The sequence below is a fragment of the Ovis canadensis genome, chromosome 5, assembly GCF_042477335.2.
Source record: "Ovis canadensis isolate MfBH-ARS-UI-01 breed Bighorn chromosome 5, ARS-UI_OviCan_v2, whole genome shotgun sequence".
Classification (NCBI taxonomy): domain Eukaryota; kingdom Metazoa; phylum Chordata; class Mammalia; order Artiodactyla; family Bovidae; genus Ovis; species Ovis canadensis.
This window is the reverse complement of record NC_091249.1, coordinates 100,976,606-101,000,327: the sequence shown is the minus strand read 5'-3', so window position 1 is coordinate 101,000,327 and position 23,722 is coordinate 100,976,606. Positions and strand designations below refer to the sequence as shown.

The following is a 23,722-nucleotide window of genomic DNA, read 5'->3' as shown; positions in this document are numbered from 1 at the left end:
CCAGTTCTCCCTTGCCATAACCCCAAACTTAGGAGAAGCACTGTAATTATATTTTTCAACTTAAAAAAAAATCATAGTAGCCATTATCAGTTTAACCATACGGAAGCTCAGGCTGGGATTTCTTTTTTAAATGCATACTTTTGATTTTCAACAGCTGCACTGGGGCTTTAATCATATATTATCTTTATGAAGCCTTTTTCTAACATATGTTAATTGGCTGTTTTCTGTGACAAATTATGAGCTCTTACTTTGATGAGGTTCAATTGCAATCATGTTGGAGTCGAGTATGTAGAGTTTCCACCCCTGCTAGCTCCTCAAACCACTACAAACATCCGCACGTCACTGCAGTGCTGAGTAATGGCAGGATTTGGGCTGGCTGATTTTGCTACAGATTTTTTTTTCCACAGGATATTTTCAGCTTCTTTGTACTAAATCTGTTGCAGGGTTTGCCCTTTTTAGCAGAAGCATGCTCTAAAATTAACATCAAATCTTATTGGAGATTACTATAATACAGTGAGAAATATTTCATAATACAGCACCCAGCGTCTGTTTTGCTTTACTAACATTTTAATACATTTGTTAGACATTTTGTAGAAGAGTCAGTCAGTTGTGAGGCTGGTAAGTGTTTTCTAATTCATCAGCGTTTTGTAATGTATATTTTGAATTTTGCTCTTTTGAGGAAAAGAATAGTGACTTATTGAGTAGCTGACCAAGTGTATATTTAATTATCATAAAGAAAATGCACATACTTTTTTGTTTGTTTCTAGGTGTTCCCAAACATCAGTATGCTAAAGATTCCATTGTATTTTCCTTTTTCTTTGTAGTCACATCTGTTGGTCAGAGATAAAAAGAATTACATGTTCCATCAAGGTTAATGTCCTATGAGATGCATAACATCCATTCCAGTCGTCTGTCCTAATGTCAGTTTTTATATATGATTAGGATGAGCAGATATGTTCTAATCCATCTACTCTGAGAACTGTGACAGCCTGCATCAGAAACCAGCAGATGATCACTGATAGCTATTGTTAGACTAGATATAAAAATATAGTGCATTTGTTTATATTCAGAGGAAAGTAGTCAGGTCAATGATTAAGGCCTTCAGAAACTGTCAAACACCAGTCATACTGGGATTAATTTCTCTCTGTTTCTGCCTTGCCACCTAAGGTAAAGGGTCTGTAAACTGAGGTTCTCCAAAGCCAAAGCTTGGGGTCAAATTTCCACATAGGTATTAGAGTTTAGAATAAGATGAGCCAGATGTGAATAGGAGCTACTCCTCAAGAGGCTGTTTTTAATCAGCCGTTTCCCAGGAGTAACACACAGTCAATGAGCTCTAAATCCTGAGGCTACCTGCACACGTAGGAAGGCCTGGGAACATCATTACAGAACTTGGATTTGAGCATATGTGGAAAAATTAGAGCAGAAATTAAGGGTAAGAAAGGTTAACTTCAGAAGTCTTACTTTGGTACTGCTGTTTTAGAGGGTCTTAAAGAGATCATTTCAAATTTTTTTTTAAAGGAATGTTAAACTTAACTAAATGCAGGTACTGCTCTATTAAAAGAGCCTTGTAAATAAGCCAAATGAAAAATTACTATTGATTTATGTTCACCAGAACCATTTAAACATGCGCATTACCTTGAGAAGGTACACATGCATCAATTTCATCCTGAGTAAATAAATATAAAGTTTTATTTTTCATTAATAGCACTACGGCTAGAGAGAAAGTCTTCAGGAGTCACACGTGATGTTGGAGTCACACGTGATGTTTCAGTGTGACTCTGGAGTCAAGAGGTGCCCTGTCTTGAGCTAGTGGACATAGGAAATTTATTGTAGTTCCACATGATAAGACACATATAGTTAATTGGCTTTAAGAAAATAAACCAAGGTAAAGAATGATGTGTAAATGAAACAGGGAACTTGACACTTGACTGTATGGAAGCCCGTGAGCCATGTGGCTTAATTGGGGCCAGTTGGGATCATTTAATGATTGCTGTCAGAAGATCAGATTTAATTCTCCTTATAAGAAGACCACAGTGGGACAGAGTTAAACAAATTGTCATCAGAGGTTTCAGATGAACAAAGCCTTAATTAGGTTGATTAGGATGCTGTAAAGGAGATGAAAAGAAACAGAAAAATTGATGAATCACGGGCTTCCATGTTGAGCCATATATAATAGTAATATCAAATATCTGTATTTTGACTTGAGATATGATTATGGTATTTTGAATATTATGTAAATTATCGTAGAAGGTTTCTGTGTAAACACTTTACATTTCTAAAGTTTAGCTAGAGACAAAAGTAAATGACATTCAGTGAATGTAAATAGCAGATGATTTATCAAGCATATTCTTCTTAATGTAGAACAAAACCATTGGCAGGAAGACAGTAGTATTTCTTCTCATTCCAAGGTCATTTTTAAAATGTTAATAAATTGGTAAAGTAAATAACAACAGAGGCAAATCATTTTCAAGAACGTAAGTTTCTATCATGTAACGTAACATTTGAATACAGATTATTATTTTATTACTTAGCCTTTACTTAGAATGTCCTTTTAACCATTTATATCACAATCCTAATAGTATTATGATCATTTATTAGTGATAATACTCAGGACTACGCAGGTGTCTTAAAATGCACTCGTTATTTACACACATATTATGAAAAACTAAAATGTGTTTTTTCTATTTGTTGCAATTTTGTGGGAAAATATTCCCTCTGCACAAACACACACACGCATGCAAATGGATTAGTAAGGGTGAAAATCTGTCTAATACACATAGGCTTTTGAGGAAAAAAAATTGTTGAATATTTACATTTTAATAATGAAATATGATGTATTAAAGATTAAGAAAATTGAATAAGATTTTTTCAAAAGAATTCAGATTTTTATCATAACAAGATGAAAATTTATAATAGCACATCCCCCATTTCAAGCCTGGTGTGCTTTGAAGGCTAACACTTTTGTTTTGCTGATATTGGTGTCATACAGTGCTTAACTTGCTGTGTTCAATAACAGCAACAGGACATCCAGATGCATGTGCTTTTGGAGCGGTTACAGCTGGGGAACAGAACACACTCTGTGATGCTTGGTAGCTCTTGCTTTGTGATGAGGACAGGGCTGGATCTGTGTTGGTGGTGAGCCCTGCCCCATCACTAAATGGCCTTTAGAAGAAAGCAAGGTGGACTTGCTGTTGTGAAAAATCAGGAAACCAAAGACTTGATGGAACCCTGACTTAATTACTCAGTATGATGCGGAAAGACTAAAAACTATGGTGTGGTTGGATAGCACAAGGCTTTTGACATCTTTAGACCATTCGGAGTTTATTTTAGCATGGGATTGGAGAATACTGTTTAAGCTCCACTGTGAAAAATATGTCCAAGGCAAAATATAGCATGGATGATCATGACAGGGAAGCTGTGCTTCCCTTGTGTTTATTAAATTGTTTATAATGAAATACAGTTGTTTAAAGATTTCTGTCTCTTAAATTCTAGTTTTGTGTAAATAAAATGATTTATATCAGTGATAATGGCAGGTTAGGCCCACTTACTAAATTAATTGCAGGGGTTTTCAAAATGAGTTCTTTTTTAGCCTTATTATATTTCTGACATACATTTCATCTCCTTTTGTCCTTGGGGAAAGATATTAAAGTAGGACTAGAAACATTAATGTAGAGTTTTCAGCAGCCGTGGTCATTGGGAAAATTGATATATTTCCCTAGTTATTTCCACTTTTGCAGCCTGAAGCTCTTCCATGACTGATACTTATGAGAAACTTCTTAATTTTTATAACACTGTAAATTTTTCTTCATATAATGATTATTGCTAATGGGTAAATGAGGTATTACCTTCAGAAGTTGCCCATCATCATCTCTGCAAAGTGAGGTCTTCATGGTATACGTAAAGACTACACGGTTCACTTGATAACCTTATTGTGCATAACTCAATTTGCCTCAAAACTGAAGCAGTCTTAGAAGTAGTAAGCCACGTTCTCAGTCCTACTTTGGACCTAGCCCTCACCTACCGTACTACATTTAATGATTACACTATCCTAAAGATGAAGAAGTCTTTCCCAACTGTTTTGTAAGGCAGGGGGAACAAACAGTGGTTCCAAGTGATTAAATTATTAGTCTGTAATCAGCCTCCACTTCTCACAATCTCTTATCCTATATATGAGATGCCATATAAATACAATGAAAGATTAAGTGTGATTATCAGTCTTCTTCATGTATAAATGAAAAATGTTCTTAGTAGTCATTAAAAATAGTGATAAAGACCTGAGAGATAAAAATCTTGATGAATTAATTCATTAATCAACCAATAGTTATTAGCTCCCACTGTACGCTTGGCACTGGGGTAGAAACTGAGGATGCAAAAGTCAGGCAAGCCAGACTTGGCCCACAGATGTTGTGGAAGTCAGCAGACAGAATTTCTATTATGACATGTACCAAAGGAAGGCACGGCGCTCTGAGTCCTCATAGGAGCATTTGATGTGATCAGGAGTGTGGAGTGCTTTCTGGGAGGTTAAACAGGCACTGAGTCAGTAAGGAAGGGAAGAAGTTAAGGAGGCACAGAGGAGAGGGAGGAACATTCCAGGCAGAAGGAATTGCATATGCAAAGGCCCGGTGGTAGGAAGGAGCATGGCGGGTGTGAGGAACTGAAAGACAGTTGACATTATTTATTATCTGTATGTGTGACATTATGTTACTGTTTTGAAAATGACTCAAAATTAATCATATTAACTTGGAATAAATCAAAAAAGTAACTTTAGTTTGGCATGATGGTACTTAGCCGGTGGAGAAGAATGGGTAAATTTATTATCCTTAAGAGGATGCCTTTGTTATGTGTCTTCAGAATGAGGTCAGCTTTCATTCATACCTAGGGTAATATAGCATTCTATATAATACATGGTAAACTTAGAAATGGAATAACTTTCAAGACCAAGGGAATATTCCTTAACTCATAAGATATCACACAGTTGTCTAACAATACGATTAATAATTATTATAATATCTTTGGGAGCTCCTCGATCTGGAAGATCCCCTGGAGGAGGAAATGGCTACCCACTCCAGTATTCTTGCCTGGAGAATTCCATGGGCAGAGGAGCCTGCCAGGCTACAGTCCGTGGAGTTGCAGAGAGTTGAATGCAACCGAGTGACTAACATTTTTGAAATTCAGAATACTTCTTAAGAGAAAAAAGTGAAAGTTCTACTTGTTCCTTTTAACCAGAATATAATTAAAGGCCTCATATGTCTTTCAAATACATCATAAAGCAGAAAGTTAAATGTATCTAGATGCAGCATAATGAGCGAAGTTTTCCACTTAAAATAATAATGCATCATTTAATTGTTTGAATTAGTAATACAAGGCTTGAAGCAACTGGGCTTATGTTCATTTTTGTCCTTTGCTAAGTAACCAGCTTGTATTTATTTAACCGTATAATTTCTTGTATGATGTAGCATGCTCGGTTTTCAACCTTGAGTTATTACAAAACGTTTTATGAAGATGCTAATGTCAGTTAAAATGTGCATCAGTGAAAAAGTTATTTGCTAATGTGAGTAAAAGAAAAACAGAATTCTTCATTGCAAACTGACATCACATTTTTAAATGTTTTATCATTATTCATAGGCTGTTTTTATTTAAGTGATTGTACTGTGCTTATTGTAGCAAAATACATGTTTTGCAAAGATAAGTTTAGCAGCAGAGAATTAATTTCTTCCCACATCTTTTAATGTGGCATGGCAGTCTCACTCTAAGATCAAAACATAAAACTGAAGGTTATGTTTAATTTCTAAATCAAAGTGTTGTGGGAAGATGATTGAAATCTGAAGATGACTCAGATCCACTTGATTTGTGGTTTTCTTCCTACAGAAATCTTATGGTAGACTGCCATTTCCATGTTAGAAAGAGCCTAATAGTGATGAGATTAAAATAAATAGTTTCACTATATACTGAAAGTTTGTTAGTTACTTTGATTCTTAATCTGAATTCTTGTTAAGAAAATTGGAAATAACTTAGGTATCTCTTGGAAAACTTAAAATTGAAAAACTTAATTTGAAAATTTCAGTAACTTAGGTATCGCTTTCCTCTCCCCACCACCATCCAGTATATCTTTTTTTTTTTTTCCTAAATGGAGGCAAAGAAGTAATCTGTGTATTTTCCAACAAACACTGATTTTTTTTTTTCACAATTTTCATGATTCTGTTTTTTACCAAAAAAAATAAATAAATAATGTATCCATTTGGCTCTTCGCCTGTATAGAATTCTTCATGTGCCTCGAGGGAGTGAATTAAGGTTATATGGCTGCATGAGCTGTGTTAAGATGATTTTGGTGAGGCGTGGTAAATGGTTATTGCTGTGTATCTCCTACTTCACCAAAATGAACTTATTTGTCTTCTTATTTTTATTTCTTCCAGCAGTCAGACAGAATACTAACCTAGAGCTGAAATGGATTTTTTTTTTCCTCAGGTGTCTTAAAAATAGGAGTCAGAAATGTCCCATGTCTGGAGTTCTCTGCTTGGCCCTTATCTGAACCTCTCAAAGGCCTCCCTGTGTGGGGTGTGCAGCCCAGCACCCTCAGACAGTTCTGCTCAGAGAAGGAAGTGAAGAGTTTTGGTTCCCATTTTACACTTCTGGAACAGTTTAGGGAAGGAAGCACCTTTACACCTTTTATTGTTCGTGGTTGCTGACATCATATCCTTCCCTGACCAGCCTGTGCGTGTTTCCTGCCATTCTGTCAAGATTCTTCTGTGTTACTGGGAGGGATTTGTGGGAGGGAGGGAGAGAGGAAGAGAGCAAGAAAGAGGGGGGAAGGGGGAGGAGGTGTGTGTCACTCAAGGGAACTGGTTTGTAAATGCGAGAGTCCCGGGTGGGTGAAGGAGCTTTAGCATCTGTCCACAAGAAATCCTTCTCTCCTTGGGTCTCAAACCACTTTGCCTTCATCTGTCTGCTTATGCCAAACTCAAAGTGAACAGAAGCCTGCCATAATGAAGTTCCCCTTTTTTTTAGTAAGCAGCCTGATTTTATTTTTCTTATATTTAGGTTGGCAAAAAGAAAAAAAAAATGCAGAAGACTGTAGTATAGAGTGTAACTATGGTAGGCTGTTGTTTTTTTTTAAATTACTGATTGTTTCTCTGTAGCTCTGTCATTTTCCAAGAATTCTTCTTTTATGTGGAAAGAAGTAGCGGCAAGGCTGCTGGAATTATTTTAAGCTTATGGTTGATTGTACATAATGAAAGTTCTCAGTGTAACTCGAATACTACTACATGTAGTTTAGCGGTTATATCCTTTTCTTCATATACATACAAAGCAATTTTTCAGATTAATGAGATTATGTAATCTCTTTTTCAGCCTCTCTAGGCCTTCTAGAAACTAACTCTTGAAACCAACTTTGCAGAATAATTTTTGTGTAAAAATCAGGTTGAAAAAATAGTTATGCTAGGAAAACAGCTACTGAGCTGTTATTGACCTTCCTAACTCTTTGAATTTTTACTGACAACTTTGAAACATGGTGACCCATAATCAAATAGTCTTTAAGCCGAATAGTCCAAAGCACATTTTACTTCATGAAAACAGTCTCATCATCACCACATCTGCTCCTGCATATGTACTTAATCATATCAAATTTTGCATTTCAGAAATGTTCAAAAAGCAGCACCCTTCAAGACATATTCATCTTTATGGGAAGTAAGATATTTGAATGCTATTAAAATTTAACCTTACATTCTCTCTACCTTGTATATTTCACAAAGGAAAGTATATTTAATGTCATTTTTAATCAGCTATTTTATATATTTATACATATTGATACAAACCATTTCTTTCTGGCAAAATATATCCCATTATGTTTAAGGATTAAAAAAAAAAAAATTCCTTGCTCTGCTCTTTTTAAGAAATGTCCCTTGTTTCAAAGTTGTGAAATATGGGGTGGTGAGATGGAAGAACTCTCCTAAGTTTGATTCATCAGGAGCTCTGTCCTTTGAGGAGACTCTTCTCCAGGGATGTTTCTCTACTCGTTTGGTTATTTGTATTTTGAAATCAGGATCTGCAGAGGTTCTCATCTTCCCCGCCTCGTTCCACTCTCTAATCTGTTCACCCTGACCTTCCACCTTAAAGTGAATAAGCGCTTAGGCAGGCATAGTCCTGTAAGCCGATAGTGCCACCGGCCTCAGCTCAATGAAAGAAAGGAAATTGTCCCATATGCATTTGCTGTGGATTCATGGGTTGGCATTTCTGTGACCGAGGAAGCCTGCTTGTCTCTTTGGGGTCTTGCACATGCATGGGAAATACCATTCTAACGTGCTGCTTGCTTCTAAGGTAAGACTGTAGGAAACACAGGAAAATTGTCCAGTTGAGTGATATTTTAGACTGACTCTAAAAATAGATAGATGGACAGTGTTTGGCAATAGTGAATATGCAGTTGTTCTTTGTGGATTTTTCATATTTTAATGTAATTTTTAATCTATCTTGTAGCTAATTTTTTCCTGTCTGTCCAAATGTGTGTTATTTATATAACTCTAAAACTTTGAACTACTTCCAACATTCAAAATTACTGCTGGAGTAATCATTTTGATGAGCTCTGTGTGGTCGTGAAATTACTCAACATATATATATATATATATTCTCAGAGGCAGAACTGAGCTGTAGTTTCATAGAAGGCATTGGGAAAAAGAGAATGGATAGTCTTAGTATTTAAGCAGCACTTAATCCACCAGAACTAATTATATCATAATAGCTTCTGCAATTAGATAATCACAGAAAACTTTAAAAAAATTTATTCAAGGTGATAAAGAATTTAGAAATTAAATTAAAGAAATCAAAAGACAGCTAATGTGATCAGACCAAGTGTGCAACAGTTCCAATTCCTGTTCCAATAACTTTGAATTGGAGCCAAATAATCTATTAAATAGCCAGGACATGGGCTTAATGTTACATAATACATGTGGGAATTTATCAGGTCGGTTGTCAGACACCAACTAAAATAAACAGGGAAACTCTGAGCAACATGTTAAGTATTTGCATTCTTTGAGGGAAGAAGGGATAAAATGATTGAAGCTGTTGCTTGCAAATTAAGAAGCCATTTGTGGAATGCCTTTTTTTTTAACTTCCACATTTCACAGCAATTCACTTTCACTCAAATATTTTCAGATATAATTTAAACAAAGAAGAATACTTGCAATACCCTGGATTCTCTGGACTTATCTTACATTATCAATGATCACTTCTCTCATTTTATTTCATGGCCTAAGATATCCAGTATATAATTTTGTATCTTACTATCCAAAAAGATATCATATGTCTTCTTAAAATATTTAAAAATAGGGGACTGACAGCTTATAGTCATAAATGGAATAATACTCTAATTTTTGCACCATTTCTTTCTTTTCTGTGAATGATTATCTTTTCTGATTCTTGTATTCAAGATATAGCTTAAGGGCTTTCAAAAGGAAAAGATCTCACAGCTGATAGCTGCTTGTTATGGAAGATTAAATATCCCACATTATTTTTACAGTGTTCCCATTACAGTGACTTTTTAAAAGTAAGATTAAAAGATTTAGATTTAAATTAGTTGACATTTACATATATCAAATAGTGCTTTCATAATAGTCCATCCTATTTGCATAACGAGGGACGTTATCACCTCTGCTGTCAAAACATGAGATTGTTTTCCCTTCAGAAATGAATTAGCTGCCCTACTTAGCATACACAGGTACATAAAGGTTCATTAACTCTCTGATTTAGGTAATTTTTCATAACAGAAGGGTAAAAATAGTCACCTAATTTCATTAAAAAAAATACTAAGAAACTCTTTGCAAAAGATATATTTCAAGTGTTGGGCTTTAAAGAATAGTTTTCATCATTTAAATGACGTTAAATTACTTACAAGAGTCTTTTAATTATAAAAACAAACCATTTCTACTTGATATGCTCCTGCGTGTGATATATCATGTACTTTTAATAAATACTTATTTTCTGTTCATTTGATTTGTTTAGTTCCACAGAATTAAAAAAAAAATAGAATGTGACAGTTCTTGTGAAAGTGGCTTGCTATTAAAGTAGTGCTTGATCTCTGTCTTTTGTTCAGCAGGAACGAATGCAGGAATTTGGGAACTGAGCAGCGCAAGTGCTGAAGAAGGAGATTTGTTTGGAGGAAACAGGAAAGAGAAAGAAAAGGAAGGAAAAAATACATAATTTCAGGGACGAGAGAGAGAAGAAAGACGGGGACTATGGGGAGAAAAAAGATTCAGATTACGAGGATTATGGATGAACGTAACAGACAGGTGAGTGGGGTAAACTTTTTTGGTATTATTATTTACATGGACCGTTTATTACATTTTTCCTCCCAGATACATTAAGGGTATTGAAAGCATTTTGAGCTTATCCATTAAGAAAAGATTTAGTGAGTTAAATGTGGTCTAAGTGCTAATATTCTCTTATATGTACAGGGTAAAAATCATCCTGTGGGTAAAAAATATACTTTACATAGTCATGATTATTCACCTTCTACTTCAACATTAATTTTAAATAAGAGCTGCATTTGTGTAACATAAATAGCTTAATAATTGAGTTAATAAGCATAATATTGCTCTACTGCACACATCACCAAATAAAGATATTCTTAGATTCGTGGGAATGAGGCCTTTTGTGGTCCTCCACCTAAAGGTTTATAATATGGGCTAAATATCCTATATAAAAATAGTTTTCATTCTGTTCACAGTGAAAGAGACTTTGAAATACATTCAAAATATTTAACATTGTGCTAACAACAACAAAGAAGATGCCCCCACAAAATATTAGCACCTTCAAACATACAGGCAAGAACCATCAGTTAATCCATACCATTTCCTTTAAACCCTTGAGTTTTATAAACCTTAGAGGCACCTGATGTTATAATTTGCTTTTAGAACTCCAGTGATACCTTTATGATACAATTAATCTATGGTAAAGACTTTATGCATCCAAGTGCTCTATTCAGCAAAGACTTGTATATTATGAATATTTGTGATTTGACTCTATTTTTCTTCACGCTTGGGGAGAGCACATTTAGTTAGGCGAAGTAAGACTAGCTGCATAGCCAAGATGGAGCTGCATTTAAACAGCTTTTACTAAAGTGACCCATATTTTCCATTGGTTTCCCATGTATCTCCTAATCACTTCCCCATGATTTATCATCCCTTGAAGCTCCAACCATCTTTCCTTTGTTAAAAAGAGCTCCAATGTCTAACTGCTTCTTTGAGTTTCATTTCTTTTCTGTGAGCCCCTGTGATTAGTGTCAATGTATTCGTCATTCGCTCAGTCATGTCTGACTCTTTGTGACCCCGTGGACTATAGCCCGCCAGGCTCCTCTGTCCATGGAATTCAGACAAGAACACTGGAGTGGGTAGCCATTCCGTTCTCCAGGGGATCTTCCTGACCCAGGGATAGAACCTGGGTCTCCTGCATTACAGGCAGATTCTTTACTGTTTGTGCCACCAGGGAAACCCCCTTTGAATACAGAAATATTAATAAATTTGTTGTTTTTCTTCAAAAAAAAGAATAGTTGGGTGGTTTGTTAATGTTAAATTAACATTAGGATGGATGCAACCAATAACAGATACCAGTTCTAAGAGACAGTACTGCCAGATTCCAACCACTGCAGTGGATAATGGAACCTACAGAACAGACGTTCTTCCACCCTGGGGGAGGAGAGTGTCTTGCCTGTTGCCCATTGAAAGCTAAGAGGACAGCCTTTGGGAAGCCCTGCCATACTGTAATTTCCCCCAGATAAAAATGTTCTTTCTTCCCTGCTGTGCCTTTCTGTCTTCTTGGACCTTCAAGTGAGACTAGAACTTATTTGTGCTTTAAAACTTTTTATTGCTTCTTGTGTAAATTATAATGAATGCAAGTTGTTATTTATACCGTCAAAGCCAGTATGCCATTAAGTGATAAAGAAACTTTTGAGATTTTCAGGTTAATACTCCTTTAAATTACTGTGTTTAAGGTACATATGACTTGAACTATTTTTGGTGAAAATTGAGCTAAAGGACGAATAATGCTAAGATTTATGATGGGTTCCTTCAGTATTTTCCTAAACATTGTTTATTGCTATGGGTCAAGCCAAAAAGCAATAATTCTGTCAATATGAAAAAAAACCCACAGTATTTTTAATTGATTTATAGCTTGAAATTGAAATTAAGACTGAAGTATTGAACATCATATACCACTAACTGTTTAGACCTTACTGTTTGGGCTAGCACCTATTTGGGGGACAGTCAAAAATATATATGAATTAGCATCTACACTTTATTAATAATACCAGGTAATATGGGAGTTCATGAAATTTATAGGATCTTCTTTCTGCTTACAAAGACAAAAGAAAGTTTTTGCAGGTTGAAGTCATGAGTTTTCATTATGCTTTATAAAGAAATACAAAGCTCATATAAGCATGCAAGAATGTTAAAACACTAACTGTTGAGCTACAAGTGACCGTTTCTTCATAATTTAAATATAGCTGCATCTACAGTTGCTATCACTCTCACCAATATTAGAAGTCATGATAACTTTTAAGAGAATAAAATGTATTTAATTTCAGTTTAATTAGTCTTATCTTTTTTAATCCTGAAGACTAATTCCTTGCTTTTATTCTATAGAATGTAGGATCTGGGTGGTCTTTACTTAGGACCTTCCTGATGGCTCAGAAGGTCAGGAATCCATCTGCAACACAAGGAGACACGGGTTTGATCCCTGGGTCGGGAAGATCCCCTGGAGAAGGAAATGGCAACCCACTCCAGTCTTCTTGCCTGGAAAATCCCATGGACAAGGAGCCTGGTAGACTGCAGTCCATGGGGTGGCAAAGAGCCAGACATCCAGACATGACTAAGCACACGAGCACATACATACACCGTCTTTTCTTCAGTCTTTAGGTTCAGTTGGCCTTGTGATTCAGTACTCTTAAATAGAATTAGTAATATTGAAAACTTCCATGTTTCAGTATATTTCAGTGATTATTGTCAATGGCTATTGACAATCTTAAACAGCCATCTTACTTAAAAATAGTCATCTGCGTGTCTCTCGTCTACTGCGAGAGTGATCGTAAGAGCTGTTTGGGAGAGAGCCTAGAAGATGTAGGTCACTTCTAATAATCAGCACCAGCAAATCTGCAACAGCGTGTCATCCAAAGTGAGGAGACACCCCTAACCTAGGCTCCCTTTAAAGTGCATGTTCAGATGTTGAAAAGAAAAGCATTCACTGCTTTGCCCTTTTGGAAGCTTCCCCCCACTGTAGACTCCTTAATAGAACCTCATACAATAGCTCACTGTCATCTTTTCTCAAAAGCAGTAAAAGCCTGCCCTGCCGTCACAGGTGTTTATTTGGCTATACAGAACAGGGTGTGTTTTTACAGAATAAGAAATACTGGCTTAAAGTGTGAAATGAAATATTACAGAGCTGATGTGATAAGTTGTATATCATTAAGAAATAAAACTGTGGGAAAACAGAGCGGCTGACTGTTTAAATTGAATTTTGCCCTTACTTTATTTTTCATTATGGCAGTAGGCAACAGCTAAAATTCAGGAACTCTGATTATATATATAAAATAGTTTAGGGGAGGGAAAAAGTAACAGCTTGTTTTTTTTTAATTTTCCAGAGTCTCCAAGTTTATGAAAAGCACTAATTTCTCAATCTCTAACCTAAACAAGGTGATTTCTTAAGCTACTATATAAAACTAAAATCATGAATTGTCAATTTGTCTCCCAGAAGTTTTCAAATACTTTGAAAGTAGCTACATGTACCAAGAACTACATATTCCATTTAATCCTCATTAATTCCATTTACAGCTGAATAATTCATTTATTTATTAAGTCAGCAAATATCATTTGTTTGCAACCTGCCTAACATGAAGTGCTCAGTGATAAGCCAATTGAATCTTACTCAGCTTATTGTCTGCTGTAGAAGTCAGCAGCCTGGTTCTGTAAAGGTCCAGAGAGCAAATATTTTTGACCTTGTGAACCACGCAATCTCTGTCTTGGATGCTCAGTTCTACCCTTGGAGTGAAAGTGGCAAAGGACAACACGTACATGAATTTTAATGTGTCTATGTTTGAATAAAACTTTACTGGCAAAAACAGGAGGCAGACAGGATTGGCCTGTGGGCCTAGTCAGATGAACCAGACGTGAGATATGCAAATTTATAACAAAAATTTGGTTCACATGTGTTATGAATGAAACTACCCAAATGCTATGAAAGAATAACAGGAGGTGCTTTATTTAGGTTGGGGGTGGGAGAAAGGCTTCCCTAAGGAAACGCTGAAAGATGGGAGCAAAGAGATGTTTCAGAGTTCGGCAGGAGACAGCATTCCAGAGGGAACAGTGTTTGCAAAGCTCCTTGAGAAAGGGAAGAGCTGGCTGAGGAGTCGACGGAATGCCCCAAGGAACTTACTTGAGCCTCCTGTGTGTAACTTTAGAGAGATGAGAGAACAGGTTTAAATGCTAGGCAGGGCCCAGATCATGCAGAGCTTTGAAGTCAGAGAGTTAACACTGGGAGGTGGCCAGGATTTGAGCCCAAATCTTTCGGATTCAAAAACAAAGTAAGCTGTTTTTCAGTTACGTCATGCGTTCTGTATAAGATAATGGCTTAGAGCATAGGTTTATGTCATCACTTTCTCCCACTACATACATCATCCTGCATCCAGCATATCATGGTGAAGAGCATAGTTTTTTAGAGACACATAAACCTTGCTCAGGCCCGAGTTCTGCCTGCTACTAGCTGTGTGACCCTCCAGCAAGTAACTTGACCCCTCTGAACCTTGCTTCCCTCATCAGCAGAAGGGAAGATTGAAAAATAGTACCTGCTTCATTGGGTCGTTGAAATAATTAAACTGGGGGATAAATGTAAAGCACCTAGTGTGTGATGAGTGCCTGAGAAATTTACCTATTAGTTATCCCTGTTAAGACTCGAGGTCTTTGAACCATTAGTTATTATAGATAATGTGATTTCTGTCAAAACAACTCCTGTGCTGTGTAGCACCCTAAAGAATGGAGCCTGAACCTTCAAGTGGATTGTTACCCACTTGAAAGGGTATCAGGGAGATGGAAGGAAAAGTGGAACACAGTAGAGCAGGTATGCATGCTTACAACTCTTTGTGACCCCATGGCCCACCAAGCTCCTCTGTTCATGGGATTTTCCAGGCATGAATACTAGAGTGGGTTGGTCCTTTCCAACCTAGGGATCAAACCTGAGTCTCTTGCTTCTCTTGCACAGACAGGCAGATTCTTTTACCACTGTGCCAGCAGGGGAGCCCGAAACAGAGTAGAGTTGGGGCACAAAGGAGCCTTTGGAAGCTAACAAGTGGCAAGAGAATCATTTCTAAGCAAGAGCCAGGATGGCAGAGGATGGCTAGTGAGCAGGAAGAAAAATCACACAGAACATTTGTAGGGCAGGGCTCGTGCCAAGGATGGGGAGAAGTAATTTCCCAATTTCTCATGCTTGTGGGACTTACTTTCAAATGTATGTTCCTGACCAAATTATTCTGAACTACTTGTCACCATTTTTATCACGTCTAGCTTGCAGCTTATTCTCACACTACAATTTCAAGTCTCTCCACCTGCATTTTTTGTTCTTACCTGTGAGTTACCTTCATCAATTAGGCAATAATCTTAGCCTCCTTCATATGGTACCAGTTGTTACTGTGCTTCTGAAACAGCCAGATTTTTAAATGAGTTTTGTCCTCATGTGACTCTTTCTGCAAACAGAATATACTTAGAAATCTGTTATATCTGTTACATCAAGAAAAAGGATATATGAAAATCAGGCATGCTTAACCTAAACCTGTTTACTTAATGTGTTTGTATTTAAAAATTTCAGCTTTTCCACTTTGAGAGGATAGGAGAGACACACACCCAAATTTATTTGTATGACTTGTTCTAAAGAAGATATTTACATATTTGAGTAACTACCAGAGAGAAATATTTGCCAAAGAACCCAGTTACGACCTAATATAGTAAGTTAAGGCATAAAGATTATTAAATGTCTTAAATTCTTTTCTTCCATCACACCTGGCACAATAACAGTTTTTGCCAGCAAACAAAATTTCAGGTAATTATCAGTGCAATATCTGGAGCACAAATTAAAGACAATTAGCAACATTCTCCTGCTAATAGAATTCCAGGAGAATCCCCTTATGACTAAAGGGGATTAGTCATAGCTGTTACATTTTGTAACTTTTTCCCTTTTCTTATGTCCCTATCTTCATTTCCGTACATGACTTATGATTATTTTAAGTGGGCTCAGAAAAAAAAAAACTAAAGAAATATGTTCGGTGTAGATGCAGTCTCTGACAATTTCTACGTACTGAGGTTTTTAAACTAAACCTGATATTTTCTAAACTAAACTGAAAAAAAAAAGAGGTGCATTGATTTTCTCAAATGACTCTTTTTTAAAAAACGAAGTTTTACTCCTTAATTTTCCTAGTTTTTCTCTATTTTAGGTTCTTAAAATTTTAACTAAAATTTTCAATGGAATTTTTACTGTAATGTTCTTTCAAGGTAATATCCAGAATATCAGGGAATAAAAAGGCTAATTACGGTACTAAACTTGAGAGTTGCAGCCTACTAACCTAATATAAAATTTATTGAAGTTGAGATAGATTCAATCTTTAAATGTGAGGAATTGGATAACATAGAAATACAAATAAATTGCTTCAAGAAAATTTTTTTTTTTTACAAATTCTAAGCCAAGAGTTAGAAGAGAGTCATCCAAGCACACTTTTCTTCTATCATCTTCACAAACAGAACTTCCAGGCTTGTCAGTTGCTTGTATGCATGTCAAGCAAATACAAATTATTTGAGAGGAAACTAAGCTTTAAATACAAAAGAAGCATTATCCATGTTAGATGGTGAATATCTGGAACCTTTTTTTCAAATTAAGTGATTCAAAAGTTCAATCAGTGCCAAAGTATTGTTTTTTTAAATCTCTAAATCCAGAATAAACCTGGAAATAACTCATGATGGTGATGATGATACCACTTTTCCCTCAATACCATTTAACAGGTCACTGCTAAATTCATATTAAATTTTTTCATTAAACTGATTTTATAAAATGAGTCAGTACATAAAAGTAGGATATATCATGGCAATGCATTAGGACCCAGCAGTGCACCTCAGAATTCGATTGCAAGGTATTTTTACGCAGCCTGTGCATGCCTGCTCAGGGGTTCCCCATGCATATAAATTAAATCACTCTTTTGTTATTCATAAAATCACCAAGAGGAAGAGTTGAAATTTTATCAGAGAGTTGAAATTAACTGGTGAGAGACTGAAAAAGAAAGCCAGAAGGGAAAAGTGACAAACTACTTCTGCAAGATTCCAAATCAAAGCAAGTGTAACCAAAGAGCTCAGATGTATGTTTAACAGCTGTGACATCAAGCCATTCCTTTCTGTTCTGTTCCTGTCAGTTTGAAAACAATTCACAAATGATCGCCCAGCTCTGTGGACGAATCCCAGAGATAGTACACAGCACATTTTCTGTACATTCCATGTGGTATGGGACATTTTACACTTTTCTAGCTAGATCTGTTTCTTTATTGCCAAAAAGATATTATCTGAACTGCCATGTAACCACTCATTAGTTTTTACTTTAGTGAGAAGTCCAAGAGAGCTCAAAATGTTCATAAGGAAAAGGGTAACTGTCTACTCTTGAATTCTATCTCTGGATTTAAGAACTAAGCTCTGAACTTGAGGGCTTCAAGACTTTTGCTGTTTCAGTTCTAATTTGTGTATCTCATACAATTTCCATTTAAAACTATAAAAAAATTTCAGTGCTTATATTTATCGTGTTTCACTCACTCTGGGTAGCAAGTTGGCACTGAATGGCACCTTCCACCTCTGAGTTCATGCACACATCATTCTGTGTGCTGCAAATGTCCCTGTGCTCTGCAAATGCACAAACTTTCTGTGACATTATATTACTGAGAAACCAGCACTAAAAATATTAACATTATAAATAGACCATATATACGTCATAAACGAAGAAGTTTCTTCCAAACTGTAGATTAAAGAACATGTTGCTAATTGTTTCAAAAGCCTTGTACTTTGCAGTCTAGACTTCCTTTAAGATTGTAATTTATTCATTTAAAATGAGCTCCTTCGAAAATTATTATAGTAAAAGTATTTTTAAAGCTTACATCCCAGATAGTCTTACTGAAGACAGGTGGAACCCCCGCCCCCACCAAGAATAATGACTTTGTTTGAAAGGGGGGAAAAAATAACAAGATAGTTAAAGTAAATGAAATTCCATAATATGGAATATGTATTTGTGTTTCTTTTGAAATATGTTGGACCACTAATAGGAATAAGAGAACCACTCTAAATGTTTAGATATTTGACTTTTAATTTTAAGTTGGAACAGCTCAGCTTAAGACATCACTAACATTTAAATAACATTTCAACAAATGTAACTGTTTGGAAACTACAACGGAGACAGCCTCCTGCCTTCTGTCTTCCAAGGATTGATTTGGAAGGCCCTGAGGGAGAAAATATTGGAGTTGGGAGGTAAAACTGAAGCCATTGTGGAAAGGAAGAAGTTATGCTCTTCCTGTTATGACAGGAAACATAGACAAATGTGCTTCCTGAGCATTCGCTCAGCGGGGAATGAAGTAGTCTTTGACCTTTACCTTAGGTACATTCTGGCTTTGTTAAACTAGTAAACATGTTTTTGACCCCAAAATATTAATCTGGTTTATTTGATTCTTTTCAGACTCAAATGATATGTTTCATGTATACAAGATAAAGAGAAATAAGCATTTGTTTCATGACTGCATCTGCAGATTGAATTTAGAATGTAAATCAGCCTCTTAAGAAACGAAGCAGACCTCAAGAGCATGTATTAAAAAATGTAAAACATATTGCATTATATCTAGTCTCTTTTTAAAATCCAAAACATTCTGAAGCTTGAAAGTGGACCACAATGCAATCTTTTAAATCCTAAGTGTAATCATTATAGCTTATCGTCTTCCTTGTCCTCATGTATATAAACATATCAGAAATCAGCCATGACAAGTTTTAAAACTCAGACTCTGCATTTGCTAATAGATACTCAAGTTTAACCCTTGCTTTTATTACACTTCCTCAAAATAGCATGCAAGGCACAAGATTTAAAGGCCCGTTCTGAGGGTTGGGGTGTTGACTTAGGGTGAGGGGGTCTGGAGAGTTCTAAATTCCATACACTGAGCCCCCCTATTTTAATCCTTTCATGGCGTTCAGAATTTTAGGAAGGATTGCCTGCAACCCTTTGGAAATCCTACTGCATTGCAGCGAAACGGGGCTCAATTTGCTGGAGGCTAACGAGGACAATAGTCCCCTTTGCAGCAGAACACACTGCTGTCTCATCCTCGCAAGTTATGCTGGAGGGTTACAAGCACATGGTAGCACTCTGCTTAAAAGAGTCCCTCTCTGCTCTTTAAAGAGCCTTTCATTTATGGTGGCAGGCCCCGTCATTGTATAAAGGAGCGCTTGTCTAGAACACAAGTCTGCAGTGGCCCCACTTCCTCCCACCGAAAGTAATCATCAGGCCCAAAGCTCGCAAGCCTTTCTAATGACAGACTGAATTAAACAAAATAAAATTGAAGAGGAAGACTTTAGAACAGTCACACCATTACTTACTGTCAGGAACAAGCCGGGGGAAGAAAAAAGAGCATTTAAGAGGGCATTTCCCTTTTTTTTTTTTTTTCAATTAAAGATTGTCGTGGCAGACTCTTGACTCCATCGCTAACCCTTTAAACACAGAGAAAGACCTAGATGCTCTCTGGATTAGAGAGCGCATTGTATCCGCCAACTGCCCATCTCATTCCTCATTAGTCACTCCATTTCCTTAACTGGGAGGAAGCGGAGAGATTCTCTAGGCTGTGGGTGAGGAGGGGTGGATCTAAAATATTTTCGTAAGATGACAGTTGTATTCATAGTGGCTCTTTTTGGGAAAAACAAAACAAAACCTGATAAAACCTCAAAACTTTGAAAATAAAAGTAGCTGGGTTTATTAGTCCCAAACTATGAAACTACTATTACTTTATGAGTTGAAATAAGTAAAAAGTCCTCCACTCATTGAGCGGTTCAATTAAGATCAGTATGAAAAATTCTGATTGGTGGGAAGAAACACTGGAGATCCATAGATAAAGTCACCCTTGCTCCCCTTGGTAATACATCTGAAGTCATTTAGAGTTAGGTCTCCATTATTTTCATAAATGTGAATAGCTGCTTTTTCCGAAGGTCTTTTTCCTTTCATTTATTCTTGCCTATAAGGTGCAAGGACTCTCACCGTTAAAATGTGGCAGGAAAGTTCTCCTGAGGTGAGTTTATGAATGGAGCCAGGATTGGGAGGGTGAACCGAGGCCTGCGTGTGGCGTGGAGACTCATTATTAAATGCCCTTTCTGTTACCCAGTCGTCTAATTTCCCTGCCCTGTAGGAAATGACACAGGACTTGTCCTCTGTTTTAGAACTTGTTATTTACATTGTGAGTAAATCAGAGACCCACCTCTTTTATTCCGGCCGTAAACAGGCTTGTATTTGCTACCAACCAAAATGCTTCTCATTTTGTGAAATTTAAATAAACATCCATAAATATAGAACAAGTGTGTGCCCGCTAGTGCATACGTGTGGTTCTCACTGGCTTTGGCGGTCCTGTCTGGAGGTCTGAGGACAGAGGTGGCTGTGGAGTCCACACAGAAGGAGCTTTGGTTTATTGTCAGAACCTAGAAACCAACTTCTCAGTGTTAGTATTTTAGTTTAAATTTTTTTTTTTTTACTTTAGCCTGGAAAGCTATCCTTATACTAATTAATAAGTTGTGCCACTACTCTGATGCTTCTATTCCTCAGAATTGCTGACAGTTCTTGCTGTACTTGTACAATGCTTGATGAGTGGCTGTTGAGGTCCACGCTGTGCTGACTTTCAGCCCCTAAAATGCACTGTTATCTCAAAAAGGGTAGAAACGCCAACTAATGGGAAGAAAGATGGATGTTGTGTGAAGAGGTCTCTATTTCTGGTTCATCAAGGACTAGTTTTGTGACCCTGGAATAAGGCAATCCATGCCTTTCTTTGCAGTATCATCTGAGAAATGGGGATGATAAACTGTGCCAAATGATAACTTCAAAGAGATGCTGTCAGATGTAGCAAGATAGCTTATAAAGTCTTTGAACTTCTTAGAAAAAAGTCACCAAAGTCAACACTCTTATCTAAAAACAGTTATAAAAAAAATATGCTCCAGTTTCACCAAAAAGCAGACCCAATCCAGTTTTTCTCCTATTCATTTTTACCAAACGTATGTTTAAAAACATACTTACAGTAAACTGTAAGCCAGTGTGACAAAAAGAAGGAAAAATAACTGTGAAATTTTCTCCCTCAGCGGCAAACTTCCTATTAGCATAGTTTGGGCTTGCATAGAGATTCATTTTGAATTACAAAAAAAAAAAAAAAATGAGTAATTATCCCATCCATCTATCCATTCATTCATTCAACAAATATTGAGCAAAGCAATGTTCTGGGACTTCAGCTTGCAAGAGCAGACTGGAGCTGTTCCAGCCTCCAAGTGAAGCTGGAGGTTTAGTTGAGAAAGAAACTCTTAAGCATGATGATGGTGAAACAAGCTAGCAGATCTTAGGAGAGTAGTCTTTTACAGTTTATAACAAGAAGTGACTGAGCCTCACACTTCAGAAAAAAAAATATTATCTACCTTGTATCATGTCAGCACATCACTGACACTTGTGTGTTCTTTAGTTTAACTCTCATCATAACTCTGTAGGATACCTGTTCAGTTCAGTTCACTCGCTCAGTCGTGTCCGACTCTTTGCGACCCCATGAATCGCAGCACGCCAGGCCTTCCTGTTCATCACCATCTCCCGGAGTTCACTCAGACTCACGTCCATCGAGTCAGTGATGCCATCCAGCCATCTCATCCTCTGTTGTCCCCTTTTCCTCCTTCCCCCAATCCCTCCCAGCATCAGAGTCTTTTCCAATGAGTCAACTCTTCACATGAGGTAGCCAAAGTATTGGAGTTTCAGCTTTAGCATCATTCCTCCCAAAGAAATCCCAGGGCTGATCTCTATCAGAATGGACTGGTTGGATCTCCTTGCAGTGCAAGGGACTCTCAAGAGTCTTCTCTAACACCACAGTTCAAATGCATCAATTCTTCAGCGCTCAGCCTTCTTCACAGTCCAACTCTCACATCCATACATGACCACTGGAAAAGCCATAGCCTTGACTAGACAGACCTTTGTTGGCAAAGTAATGTCTCTGCTTTTCAATATGCTATCTAGGTTGGTCATAACTTTTCTTCCAAGAAGTAAGCGTCTTTTAATTTCATGGCTGCAGTTGCCATCTGCAATGATTTTGGAGCCCAAAAAATTAAAGTCTGACAGTGTTTCCACTGTTTCCCCGTCTATTTCCCATGAAGTGATGGGACTGGATGCCATGATGTTCGTTTTCTGAATGTTGAGCTTTAAGCCAACTTTTTCGCTCTCCTCTTTCACTCTCATCAAGAGGCATTTTAGTTCCTCTTCACTTTCTGCCATAAGGGTGATGTCATCTGCATATCTGAAGTTATTGATATTTCTCCCAGCACTCTTGTTTCCAGCTTGTGCTTCTTCCAGTCCAGCGTTTCTCATGATGTACTCCGCATAGAAGTTAAATAAGCAGAGTGACAATATACAGCCTTTACGTACTCCTGTTATTACCTTCATTTTACAGATGAGGATACCAGGAGACTGATAAGTTAAACAATTTACCCAAGGCCAAGGACACACGGATCATACATGGCAGAGCTTAGACTTGATTTTCAGTTCCCATGTTTTTGCTTCCACACCACAGAGCCTCAGTAACAATGTATAGATACTGCTTCTTTCAAAATATTTTAACAACGTGAATTTGTTATTTTATCCATCTGGACAGTTGTTTTTCTGTGCTATATATAATTTAATACTGTCCACTCCAGTTCTTTAGAGTCTTTTTTATATCTCTTCTAACTGCAGAAAGAAAGTGATCTAGTTTTATTTCTTGGAATATGAAAGTTAGAAGTGATTACGGTAATGTATCGGAGAAGGCAACAGCACCCCACTCCAGTACTCTTGCCTGGAAAATCCCATGGATGGAGGAGCCTGGTAGGCTGCAGCCATGGGGTCACTAAGAGTTGGACACGACTTCACTTTCACTTTTCACTTTCATGCATTGGAGAAGGAAATGGCAACCTACTCCGGTGTTCTTGCCTGGAGAATCCCAGGGACGGAGGAGCCTGGTGGGCTGCTGTCTATGGGGTCACACAGAGTTGGGCACTACTGAAGCAACTTAGCAGCAGCAGCAGCAGCAGCATGGTAATGTATTGATGAGATTGAGTGACCAAAATATAAAGCATTCTACAGAATGAAATTTCAGAAATAGATTCTTGTTGGAAATCATATTTCATTCACTCTAAACTTCCCCTTCACCCAAAGGTCTGTGCTACCTAGGCATAGAATCTGAACATCTAAAATCTGGAATAAATATTTTAAAGATCTCTAGTCCAGCTTCTTGTTTAATTCAGGAACACCTTCTACACCTTCCTTGATACGCAGCCCTACTTGAACATATTCAGGAAAGAACTGCTTCTTAACTTCGTGAGGCTAGGTCCTCTGCTGGACAGGTCTCATCACTAGGTTTCCCTTTATGTTGAACCTCGATGATTTTCAGCAGTGCTTGCTAACTCTGCTCTACAGAATAAGACAGAAT

General features: G+C 37.0%; 1 protein-coding gene across 25 annotated transcripts in view; it reads left to right on the top strand.

Annotated features, from left to right (window-relative positions):
- The window catches only part of MEF2C (myocyte enhancer factor 2C), a 178,280-nt gene that overhangs the window by 65,809 nt on the left and 88,749 nt on the right, over positions 1-23,722 (top strand). For 13 of the 25 annotated variants that reach the window (XM_069590079.1, XM_069590091.1, XM_069590087.1 and 10 more), the window contains one exon: positions 10,082-10,277. In XM_069590079.1, coding sequence (XP_069446180.1) covers positions 10,224-10,277 — 54 coding nt within the window. In that variant the 5' untranslated portion in view covers positions 10,082-10,223. The remainder of the gene's footprint in view (positions 1-10,081; positions 10,278-23,722) is intronic. The other 12 variants (XM_069590080.1, XM_069590071.1, XM_069590092.1 and 9 more) reach the window with 1 other exon arrangement.